The 12,452-nt window shown below is 56.3% G+C and overlaps 4 protein-coding genes across 4 annotated transcripts; 3 read left to right on the top strand and 1 right to left on the bottom strand.

The window, feature by feature from the left end:
- Positions 1-682: 682 nt before the first annotated feature.
- Positions 683-2,016, top strand: ACO1O0_005770 (transcription factor domain-containing protein; the record flags this gene model as incomplete). Its single annotated transcript, XM_083195177.1, has 4 exons — positions 683-771; positions 1,001-1,021; positions 1,074-1,235; positions 1,305-2,016. 4 exons carry the CDS (start codon positions 683-685, stop codon positions 2,014-2,016), a joined length of 984 nt encoding a protein of 327 aa, XP_083050090.1.
- A 1,021-nt stretch (positions 2,017-3,037) lies between these two features.
- Positions 3,038-4,301, top strand: ACO1O0_005771 (peroxisome membrane protein; the record flags this gene model as incomplete). Its single annotated transcript, XM_083195178.1, has 2 exons — positions 3,038-3,218; positions 3,292-4,301. 2 exons carry the CDS (start codon positions 3,038-3,040, stop codon positions 4,299-4,301), a joined length of 1,191 nt encoding a protein of 396 aa, XP_083050091.1.
- Positions 4,302-8,590: 4,289 nt separating this feature from the next.
- Positions 8,591-10,528, top strand: ACO1O0_005772 (uncharacterized protein; the record flags this gene model as incomplete). The annotated part of the gene is made up of 1 exon (XM_083195179.1): positions 8,591-10,528. The coding sequence occupies one exon, from the start codon at positions 8,591-8,593 to the stop codon at positions 10,526-10,528; it is 1,938 nt and encodes a 645-aa protein (XP_083050092.1).
- A 1,157-nt stretch (positions 10,529-11,685) lies between these two features.
- Positions 11,686-12,345, bottom strand: ACO1O0_005773 (uncharacterized protein; the record flags this gene model as incomplete). The annotated part of the gene is given in 2 exon segments (XM_083195180.1): positions 11,686-12,323; positions 12,339-12,345. 2 exon segments carry the CDS (start codon positions 12,343-12,345, stop codon positions 11,686-11,688), a joined length of 645 nt encoding a protein of 214 aa, XP_083050093.1.
- Between the last annotated feature and the right edge of the window lie 107 nt (positions 12,346-12,452).

The raw sequence follows: 12,452 nt of genomic DNA on the forward strand, positions 1-12,452 counted from the left end.
CATAGGTGCTGGTCCCGCCGTCGCCCAACAGCAGCCCAACGATATGGGCCAACACAGCCCATGGAATTTCTCAGCACGCAGCCAGACCGACTCTAATCGAAGTGGCTCTCAAGCTGAGCCAATGAATTGGGAGCCAGATGTCTCAGGTCCACCACAGTCTCGTGTTGGGGTATGGGAGGAGGAACTACGCCATGAACCGCAGGCTTCTGGGCTTCCCCGTTTCCGAGGGCTCGAGCAGGTGCTCTCGCTAGACGAGCCAGAAATGAAATCTCCATCAGGCACTTGGACCAGCATCACCAGCGACATCAACTTGGTGCAGCATCTCCTGGCACTTTACTTCTGCTGGGAGTATCCCACATTCGCTTCTCTCAGCAAGGAACATTTCCTTCGGGACTTCCAAGATGGTCAACACCGATTCTGCTCTCCCATCCTAGTCAATGCGCTTCTTGCGTTGGGTTGCCGGTTCTCAACCCAACCAATGACACGGGCCAATCCAAACGACCCATATTCGTCGGGCGATCACTTCTTCAAGGAGTCGCAGCGGCTATTCTATCAAGAGACAGACCACCACTCTCTCACCACGATTCAAGCGCTCGGGATCATGTCAATAAGAGAGGCAAGCTGCGGCCGGGATTCAGAGAGTTGGTATTATGCTGGGCAGAGCGTACGGTTAGCCATTGAGATGGGGCTACACCGCGTGCATGACGAAGAGGATGAAGACAAGTTGGCCGTGCAGGCAGCGACATTCTGGGGGGCTTTTGCTCTAGATCAGTAAGTAACCCCGCCAGGTCGATCCAAACCTGAGATAATATCTAACCGTCCTATTTTAGTGCCTGGTCATTGGCAACAGGATCTCTCCCCCAGTGTTCTTGTTTCCCGCATCTGCCTCCTAAACCGCACATCATCGACGACATTGAGGCGTCATTATGGGTGCCTTATACTGACGACGGTGAGCATAATGGACCGCAATCCGACCATTGTACTAACCAATTTGCCCCAGGCGCCCCGTTGCAACGCTCATGTGAGCAGCCATCTAACGTGCGGTCCGTTTACAAGTGTTTCTGCGAACTCAGCGAGCTAGTCCACCAGTCGCTCTACATTTTGCACTCCCCTGGTAGACCTTTGACGGCGAGAGACCTTCTGAACATCTATACCCAGTATCTTAACTGGTACGATCGGATACCCGAAGTCCTGCGACTTGGACACAATTTCACCCCGGCTGTTCTTTTCGCTCAGTAAGTGGCATTGTCCAACTGCACTCCAATCGACGACGGGGAGAACTTACGAAACTAACACGGCTCTAGTATGTACTACCACTTCGCCATCCTGCTCCTCTTCCGACCCCTCATCAAACTGAGGATCATAGGATCCAAAGTTACCCCTCGCGATGTCTGTTTCCAGGCGGCAGATGCAATCCAGGGGCTCCTACGATCCTACTCACAACTTTACACACTACGGAGGACCCCGTCATTTGTCCCATACTTTGTCTTGACGTCTACCATCATGCATCTCGCCATCGGCGCCGTCTCAAGTTCGCCCAACATTTCCGATTCGACATCCAAAAAGATGGAAGCAGCCGCCAAGTTGGACCCCCGCGTGTCGGAGTCGCTTAAACAGGGCATCTCTGATCTCGCAGAAATGGCTCCGTGCCATCATTTTGCAGAACAGGCACTCAATATTCTTCGATACCTAGCCAAGAAGTGGAACATTGATGTCGACATAGACGTCGTCGAGACCCCAGCTGACGACTACGACAAGCTTGTCAAGCCATACACCAGCAGCCTCAACTTCTTCGCGCCCAATATCCGTGAAGGGGACTTTATATGCGACTGGGGCGCGGGAAAATGGCCCCCGCAGGGAGTGGCCCCCGGGGCGCAAGAGTCTGGGGACGCCATGGAGAACCCGCTCTTCTGGCCCTTCCCCATGCAGGGGCGCCCGATACTCCCCAACAGCAAGGAACTGGAGCAGGCAGGTTTTGCATTGCTCTGGGCGGGTGACCAGTCCTCTGCGGCATGACTGATTTGAATACATCGTCTGGCATGCTGCGTCCAAGTGCGGAGAGGAAAGGAAAGAAAGGTTCCATCGAGATCTAGAGCAAGAGGGCTGTTGGACGACCGGCGGATGATACCCGGAGGTTCGTCACTCCAGTGGGCGGGTGATGGTGATGAGAGGAAGAAAGCGACGATATATACCGAGCATATGATACGGGAGATAAGCCCGTCGAACCAAATATGTGATGTAGCGTGGAGTGACATACTATCTAGCCATTTAAGTAGTGTTATGATAGTGTTGAATGATACTTACTATATAAGCTGATATCGAGATGAGAATGCGGGTGTATGGGAGGTTAGGGTCAGATCTATCCAGATTTTGCCTCGTGAGACAGTCTTTGAATCCCTATGTACGCTGTCCAAGAGGAGTTGGATTTATTCCAAACCCCTGAGATAACTCTTTTTGGGCCCTCAGAATTATTCCACGGAAACATGGTCTGGCGTATAATTATACTCGTACGATGTAACAACGGAAACGTATATAGATACTACCAAGACGCTACCATAATAACACTAGTGTAATCCAGAAACAGCGCCAAAATCATCACACGCGTTGCCAAATTCTCATTATGAAATACTGTATTTGGTCATTTGAACCTCGTGTTATGGGAGCCAAAATAGCTACTGGTCATGTTGTGTCGGGATGGGCGTAGGGTAGGTACCTAGCTAGGTAGCTAGGTAAGCTGGTAAACATAAGCGTTTCCGACCGAGAACGTGGAGGTTGACGCATGTGCCTCGGCTCTCGTGGCTGCTGGCACTACAACCTTACCGGGGTACTTGGGCGACGTCAATCCAACTTCCACCCGCGACCATCACGACCACTACGCGCCATCATTCACCATCAGGCGCCGTCATCTAAATCACGAATCAAAGCGAGCCGTGGTGATTTCTGGACATGACACTACTGCAAAAACACCACTAATGCCGTCGACTCGACTGCTAAGAGCTGTCCCGCGCGAGGTCTTCTTCTGATTGCGCCCACTGCCATGGCTCCCCAGCCCTCGACACTCCCCAAGCCCGGTGCTAGGCCATCGCGCCCATCCCTGGGCCAGATCCTGGCGCTCCCGCCGCAGTGGTTGGGAATGTACGAGGAGTTCATCACCAAGAACGCCGGGCAGGTATCGCAGATTGAGAGTGCGCTGCGAAGCTTGACATACATCATTCCTGGTTCGTTATTTGCCGTTGCATCTCGTAACATTCGATGAAGGCCCTTGTGCTGACGATAACATCTCGGTCACAGGCCGCTTTCGCGATGCTGAAATAGCATCCGAGTCCATACACTCGGGCGTCCAGCTCCTCTCCCTCTACCATGACAACCTCCTAACACGAGCCGTATCCCGGCTACCCATTCCTCCGATGCCATCCGCCCACGCCCGCTACACACGCTTTTGGAGCGAGAAGAGCAAGCTCTACCGCCGCGTAGCCATGCTTCTGCAGATGGTCATCTACACCGAACTGCTGTGCGAGATGACGGCGAAGCGACGGGGCGGGGAGCGATCGCGATGGAGGGTCGTGGTGTTACTTGAGGCCATCAAGGCTGTGTGCCGGCTGCTCCTCCTCCGCATCACGCGGTCGCGCCCGCTGGTGACGCCTGTGCTCCCTGAGCGAGAGCCTATCCCTGAAGATACACCCGACGATGAGATGATGGAGGAGGACGCCTCTAGGAGCGAGAGTGAGCTGATGGACGAGATCGAAACTAAGAGGCCAACGCCGGAGAGCTTGCTCAACGGCGGACCTACCAAGCCGCCGCCGCACGAGCGGGAGTGGAGGATGCCGCGCACGGGCATGAATCTCCCCTCCCTGCCCAACCCTGGCGATATCAGCACATATCTCCTCGGACGCGTGCTGACGGCTGACGACATCAAACCGGCCAGCAAGCTGCTCAACCAGCTCCAGGGCACCGGCCAGGCGGCCGAGGTCCTGCACATCCTCGCGCCCCTCATCTACGCGATGGCGCTGGCGCGCAGCAAGGATCGCAAGTCGTGGACTCCCTGGCTTGTCGGGCTGGCGGCCGAGTACGCGGCGCGGCAGCTGCGCGACCGCAGCCTCCGGACCACGGCGCTGGAGCGCGACGAGTGGAATAAGCGCGGGTGGGCCATGGGGTGGTGGATGATGCGGGGTGCCTTCTACGAGAACTTTACCAAGGGCGCTGTTGGTGGCGTCACGAAGAGGATGCCTGGATTCATTGCGGGCATCCTTGAGGACTACGAGTATCTCTGGGAGAACTACTACTTCAGCACCAGCTCCTAGTTGGTGAAGGGGTGGCTACCCTCCCACTTGCGGCGGTAAGAACGGCAAACCTCGAGGCCGTTGGGACGGCGGCATGCACGGAACACAGCAGACGCTGGGGTATGGCCGGTTTCAAGATGGCCCCGCAGTTGGTATCAAGACCTGTCCTAACCTGGACCCTTGATCGCTGGATATTGTGGAAAGGATTGCTCCCTTTTGCCTCAAAAGGATACCTACAACGTGCCGATTCAGCCGATCCAGCCGGCCCAGCCCTTAATATGACCCCCCAAGTTTTCGAGGGTCTGAAATTATTTAGGCAATAGGGCTTGTTACATGGCAGCCTGATGTCGTGGGCTCAAATCTCCGACGACACGCGCGTGTTTGGCCGAACCAGGAAATGGGGAATATTTTTGCAGGGGGACGGTCATGCTCTTGGGCACGTTCCCCAAGGGTCCGTTGTCATGTTCCTACCGGAGAGTGGGCGGTTTCTTCCGCCCTGGAGCGGAATAAAGGTGTTTTATGTACACTATCTACAAGTATAATCATTAGCGGCGAGACTGGGGAAACGCAGCCAAGAGACTTGGCTGCTTGGGGATACCCTTTGCTCTCACGGGGCGTCTCGGGCCGAGAACTATCGACCGTTGAAACTCAAAAAGATTTAGAATCTGCAAAACATACTATTCACTCTTGTACCCCCGTATGTGTATAGCCAGGGATCGGTGAATCCAACCAACAACAGCGCTCCGCAAGCATGAGCGGCCGACGAGTGGCGCTGTCCAGCGGGTTGTCGGATAATAAGTAAGTTCTGCGATGCGGCGATACAATTGTTCGTACGTACTTCGCACGTAGCGGCCAACCGAGCCCAATATGGATCCAACCTCATCAGCCAGCATGGGTGATGAGCGGGTGACGGCGAAGATCCTCCGAGAAGAGTTCAGAGTTGACAGGTCATCAACGATGGATGATATGAAGCATTCTATCCGTACATCCGCGGTCTAATAACAGTAGGCACAATGCCGTGCTCGCGCGCAAGCAGCGGCCATGATATTACCCGGAAGGGCCTACGAGGTAACATGGCATGATTTCCTATACTGCCAATGTTCTCGGAACCTTTATACAACTATGGCAATGGACACGGGCGACGGCCTCTTCCCCCATCCTCTGTTCAGAATGACGCGGGAATGCAGAAGACAATTTCGAGGCGGCTGGGAGGCGCGGGCAAGCTGGCCAATGAGCTCGCCCAAGGATGCGGGCAGACCGGAGCGCTCCCCTCAGTTCGAATTTCGGGGACAAGGATGGGGATTTGACAAAGAGGAACGCACGCGGCACGCGGAGCGCGGAACCATAAGTAGTCGTACTACGTATGTACTACTCGTACAGTATGATCATGCAACGGGTGGGAGAAGCCGCGCTCGCTCAGGGGGCCGAGCAAGACATCACGATGAGATGTGAGGATTTACTCGTACGAGTCCGGTGGTCGCCAGGGCATAGGCGCGACGTCGCACAAAGGAGAGGGGAATGATCTTCGAGTCTGTGTGTTGAGGATGACGATTGATGGATCGAGGAATTATGGAACCGTTGATCATCAGCAAGGGGCGTACCTTGTTGAGTGAGCCTACCACTAGTATTACTAGTAATAATTACTAGTATTAGTTAGTACTATGTAATGCTGGACAGCTGGGCACGCTTCGGAGAGCGGGCTGCTGGCGCCTGGGCGCCTGGGCCTCGGCAGATTGTGGAAGGGTCTTAATGGCGTTTGGCGCGTTCCTGTCTCCTGGGCCTCCCCAAGCCAGGAGTCAGAATCTGGGCACCTGTCAATCTGATGGATGACAGTCTGTATCCGCAGCTGCATTGGCTGTAATAATCTGGGATGCTGGGTGAGGTGCATCGGCGCGGAGCTAACGGGTGCACGTGGGCGCAGACCATGGACTTGGCGCAATGGGGACCGATGGGGCAGTAAAATGGAGGCTATCGGGATTGCGAGATCAAAAGGGCGCGGAACTGGAAAGAGGTTGGGGTTCGGGTTTGGGACGCGAGGATGACATGCTGCGTAACTTTGCTGCTCCGCCACCGCTCGTGTTCTTGTTTCGAAACGCTCGGTGCGGCCGTGATGTTCTGAAGAACCCTTGAAGAGGGGTTTAAATGCCTCCTAAGGTTTCGAGTCGTTTCAGGTCGTACGTATATACGGGGTGTTGTACACCCGTACCTTTGTACTGGTATGGTAGGACTGTTCCTGCAGGCTGTTAACAAGCTCGTGCGAGCAGAAACGTGGCTCGCGGCAAGGAATCAGCTGGCTTGGAACGCTTGTCAATGACAGCGAGCTTATCGGGGGGACAGCCGGGCAGGCACTGCGCCAGCCAGGCAGGCGGCCATGCAACGGGCCCGCCTAACGGCCACCGCCAGGGGGAGGGGAGATTCGGATGGAGAATCGAGGATGGAGTTTGGAAATCAGCAACAAAGCTGGGGCCTCCATTTTTGGGGGGATCACGCAAGCATTGAGTTGCTGACAACATGTTACGTCAGACAAGAGATAAGCTACTAGCAGGTTGCACGCACCTGTAGTATTAGCAGATACGGAGCAGAGAGGGAAAGAGCAACTTGGGAGAGGAGGAGACACCAGGTACTCGTACGGATAGACACCGAGGGGATGGCAGGGGGGATGGTTGTTGGCCAGGACAGTGGAAGGTGGCAAGGAGACGGAGCAAACGTAGAATTTGGAAAGCCCCCAATCCATCCGTACGAAGTACCTTTGAACAGTCAACCAACGTTCAACCTCGTACTCGTAACACTGCAGCAGCAATCGCACCACATCGGCACGCCGCTTGGCTTCTATTACTCGTACCCAGCGACTCGGGCGATGGGCCACTTTTTTGTCGGAATTTCGCAATCTGGACGGTTGCATAATAGGCGCGGATACAGGTGATGACACTGACCAGTGGGCATTTGTGCCAGCCTTTTCACCAACCCGACGATCCTTGGGCTCCTCGCTTGCGGCTCGAGTCACTCTTGGGACCTAACTGACCAGTATCATGATCGGCGAATTCCCCTCCGCGTCGACTTCTCGGCAGTCGACATGTCTCGGCCAAAATCGAGAAAGAGACGAGGCATCAGAGACAACTATGCACAGAATGGAGCCATGGGCGACGGCAGCATCCGACTCCAAAGGGAAGACATCGAGAAGCCTACAAGGAATACGAAGTGCGGATAACCCCATTACCATTGGCAAGAGATAGCAAAAGGTGTTCCCCGAGCATCATCGGAGTGGCCAGGGACCCTGCTGTTGCACAGGATTGTTCACATGAAACCCATGAATGAGAAGGCTTGCTCAAGAGGATGCTTGCTGGGTAAAATGGCATGTCTAGTCTGGGCCATGGACTGCCCAGTGCCAACGGCCAACCTGCCCTGCTGGGAGTTGGGCCAGTTGGTGGCACCCACGTCCATCCTCCTGGACCTCCTAGACTCCTGGAGCCCTGGGGTCTTGGTCCTTTTTCCCTGACCCACTCCTGACGCTTGTGTGGATGGAGACTTGGACCAGGGCCAGGACCAGGACCAGGACCAGGCTTCCAGTGAAGGAACAGAGCATTTTGAGCATCTTTTTGCTCGCCCAAGCACCTGGCACCACCCAATGACCCAACACGCCGCGCCTCCAGTCTAGCCCCCAGAACACCAGGCCAGAGCAAACACGCAACACCAAGAACCAGGGGGGCCGCCAGCGTTCTCTGCGGAGTTGTCTCGTTTCATCTCATCCGAGGGGGCATCGTGGGAGACAGAGTGGAAGAGATAAGCAACTAGTCTTCCGCCAACCGGTATCGGCAGCTATCTGTGCTTCTGTCGACCTTCTGGCACGAACTGTGCCTGGCGCCGTTGCGTCCCACTGACCCTGACGCGACGCATGATTCTGCAAAAGCAGGTCCGGGGAATACTAGTTTAGGCGCCTGCACTGCCGCCCCCCTCCGATCTCATTATTGTTCCCATTTGCTCCGCCCAGGCCGCCGCTCCATTTCCCTCGTTGCTCCAAGCCTCAATTGCTGACTAGGGGCTATCCTGGTGTGTTGCTGCCAAGCTGAATTGAGAGTCTGGTGGAAAGGTTGGCTTTGGCTGGATCTCTTTCCCGCTTTTGTCCCTGGCCTGCCCGCTTCAATTCTCACCGTCACCGTTCGGCCCGCTCCCGCCAACTCTCACCTGAACTGCCTCAGCGTCGTTGTCGTTGCTGTCGCCGTCGCCGTCGCCGTCGACGTCCCTTCGCTGGCTTGTTCGTCCATTCGTTTCTCCTCTTAACCCCGTGTACCTCCTCGCACTCCATGTGAACCATGGACCCAAGTCAGAGTCAACCTCAACACAACCACCACCCGCCGCATCCGCAGCATACACAACAACAGCAGCAGCAACCTCAAAATGTCCTCGCCGAGGCCAGGAAGAACTTGCAGGCGCTGATTGACTCGGGCTTGTCTCGGGAGCTGCTCCATCAGCTGGTCGACGACGGTCCCTCGCTGCAGCTCACCCTGCCAAGTCAGTCGTCGCTCCTCCACGCCCAGCAGACGCAGCCGCAGCCGCAGCCACATCAGGCTCAGGTTCAACCATCATCGTTCGCTCCTCCTCCTCCTCCGCCTCCTCAATGCCCGCCGCCGCCACCGCCGGCTGCCCAGCTGGGAAGCCAGCAACAGCACCCGCAGGTGCAGTCACAGTCGCAACAAAGCCAACGCCAACGCCAGCAGCAACCGCCACAGCAAACGCAGCAGCCTGTGGTCTCCCCCATTGCGACGACATCGACTCCGACTACGACTCCGGCTAACGACGTCAAGGCTGAGATCCAGGTGTCCGACGATGTTTCTGGTACGTCGCTGGTCGCTGTGCCGCCTCACTGCACCCTTCCTACAACGGCTGCTAACCCGAATGCAGGCATGTTGGCCTCCTACCAGGGAGCAGCACCACCCTTTGTTCACCGTCCCCGCATCTCTGTCTCATCGACCAGCTCCGGTTCCTCAGGTCACGCGTCTGTCTTTTCCAACATGTCGGCTCATTCGGCTGTATCCTGGGCTTCGGCTGGTTCCAACTGCGCTCGAATGCAGGCGCCTCTTCCGATGCCACCGCAGATGACCTCGCCAACGGGTGGGCCAATTATGAACGGGGGCCAGGTCGGTGCCAGCGGTTCCATGAGCAAGCAGAATATCTACTGGTGCACATCATGCGAGACTAGCTTCAAGCGAAAGTACGACTGGAAGCGCCACGAGGACGAGTTCCACGAACGATGGAGGAAGTACCCCTGCCCCGAGCCCGGATGCAACCGAAGCTTCTGGGGCTCCAACTCGTTCAACCAGCATCACAAGCAGTGCCACGGCTGCACCACTTGCCCCCATGCGGAAAAGGTGGTCAAATTCCTGCGCAAACGTAAGTACTGGGCCTGTGGGTTCTGCTCTGCTCTTCACCCCGCCCGTGAGCGTCACGTCGAGCATGTCGCTCGCCACTTCGAGTCGGGCATGACCAAGGGCGAATGGATGCACTCGCGTGTCGTGTATGGTCTGCTTCACCAGCCGCTCATCCACGAGGCTTGGGATGCCCTCGTCAACAGCAAGCAGTCCGAGTACTCGGGCCGACGACCACGATTCAGCTGGCACCCCAGCAAGACAGGACGAGCTCAAGGGTTCCTGGAGAAGGAGAACCCTGGCCAGCTGCAGGATCTGCTCGAGTTCTTCTCGGGAGATGAGGGAGAAGCGCAGTGGATCGCCAGCGTTGCCTATGACCTAGCCGATATTGTCATGGACAACGTGCAGCTCACTCCACCTCACTTCCCTGCCCACAGCGCCATGCCGCCCTACCATGACCCCCGAATGTCGTTTTCTTCGCTGCCGCCGCACCAGCCGATGCTCCCTTCCTCGGACCCCACGGCACATAACCCGTACGCGCCGGCCTTCCAGAGCTCGATGCTCATGGCATCTCAGCAGTTCCCCCGCACCGCGGGATCTGGTCCTTCGCCCCCTGAATCGACGTCACACTCTCCCCTGAACTCGAACCACTCGCCTATCGCATCGATCAAGTCGGAGCCACAACAACCGCCGCATCAGACCGGGTCACATGCTACCGAGGGCGGAGATGGCATAATGGACTTTGAGTATTCCCCGGCTCCTGTCGTCTTCGAGGATTGGGAGAGTATAAACGGGCACCTCACGGACGAGCCGACCCCGAACCAGCCCAGCCAACCTGGCTGGGGCATGATGGGCTACTTCAACGACCCACGAGTCGCGTCGTAATGACGCGAATATCTACACAACCTGACCCGAGTCACGCCAACTACCGCATGTTTCATATCTCATATCTGTCATTTTGATAATTCGCTTCCACGTCGATAATGTGTATACTACCGGCTATTCGCTCCACAGCGACACGGGCACGCGACAGGGAGAATGCTCACTTGTTGAATAATGACGAAGCCTACCTCGCTCGAATATAGAGCTTGGTATGGAATAAGTCGAGTCAACGCTCTTTGTTACCCACCGTCATTTTCTTACTAGCCTCTTTTTGTCTTGCACGTGCACCTGCTTTCCACGCAACTATGTTTTTTTTCCCCAATCACGATGACGTTGGGAGATCTATCGTTCTATACAGCGGGAGGACCTTTATTTGTTTGTTGTACTGGACCAAAAGGAGTTGGAGGGTTTAATTGCCGGGGCGAACCTATGACTGGTTCCGCCACCGAAGGGAGGGATGCCTAAGGAGAGGAAGGGAGAAGTATGAAGGGCGGCGGATAGATGTGATTTTTGTGTGCGGATGCATGCGGTTCTATATATGGATATGGCTGCTGAGGCTGCTTCACTTCTTGGGAGGACTATTATCAGCTTCTCAAGCTGCGCCGTTGTAGGATACGGGCTGGAAATAGAGAGAACCCATGACCGGGTGATTTATTCTGATAAATTCCCATTACCTGGGGCATCGTGAAGTGTGACAGGCGGCCGTGGCCTACCTACGGGAGCCATTTTTCTAACACAGCACCAGTATGGTATTGATGGGCAGGAGAAAGTTGAGACACAGAGAGGAGGCGGTTCCCAATGGTTCCCAATCCACGATGTCTTAGACCCCTGAACTCTCAATGATCTGTCCCAGGTCCACGGCTGGTGCCGATGTGGGGACTGGGGACTGGGGATTGGGGACTGGGGACTGGAGACTGGAGACTGGGGACTCGCCGACTCGGGAGCGACTCGGGAGCGAGGCCGGGATGAATGTCTCGGAACAAGTGTCCAGGACTCCAGGTTCATTTATACCCTTGTTCAGGCCGACCATGATGGCCGGTATTAGGTCCCCGGATACCGTGCCGGGGATAATCTGTACCGTGTCGATGTTTGCTGCAAGTACTTCGTACCCAGGCCAGTCTGCGGAGCTGTTTCCTCTGGCCCCAAGCCCCCCTTTTCTTTCACGAAACGTCGCGACTACGAAGATATACCGTCAGACCCCCTGACCTGGTGCTGCTCCGGACGACCCGCATCGTCCTGTGGGCTCGGGCGGTGTTCTCGTAGCCTCGCAGGCACAGCGCGTACAGGTCCTGTGCCCAGGACCCGGGGCCCTCCACAACGTAGCCGTCCGGGTCGTACACCGTCCGGCCCTGGGCGTCGTGGGAGTGCATCCAGGCCAACGGCCTCTCGAAGCTCCAGTCCTCGGTGGCCGGCCTGACGACCACGTCGAAGGTGCGCGTGCGTGCCTGGCGGCTGCTGCGGGGCGTCGTCTCGGTGACCTGGACGACCTTGCTACCGTCGTCCTGGGTGTGGAGGATGCGAAGGGAGTGGTTGGGGTGGAGGATGTCGTGCGGGAGGAGGTACTTGTTGCCCTCCAGGTCGGAGGGCTCTGGGTAGACGAGGGCGAAGATTTTGCCCGTGGCTCGGATGATGAAGAGGGGGCAGCAGCGGCAGGGGGTGCCGCAGATGGCGCAGGAGATGAGGACCATGGTGATGTGAGATATGTGGGAAAGGGGGGAGAGGTTGGCGAGGTTGGAGATGTGAGAGTTGTGTGAGATGTGCTTGATCAAGCGGCGGTTGGGCTGATGATGGGGACGTACTTGCCTACTGTTACTTTCCATTATTGTGTGGAGGAAGCAAACAGGTTGCTCCTGCCCGTTCCCTTGTCTTGTAAATGACAGTAGCAACTGCCTAATTACTCAGTGTTCGTAGTGGTTGTGAAAGAGTG

This window comes from Amphichorda felina (genome assembly GCF_050947745.1).
Source record: "Amphichorda felina strain 45539 chromosome Unknown scaffold_5, whole genome shotgun sequence".
Classification (NCBI taxonomy): domain Eukaryota; kingdom Fungi; phylum Ascomycota; class Sordariomycetes; order Hypocreales; family Bionectriaceae; genus Amphichorda; species Amphichorda felina.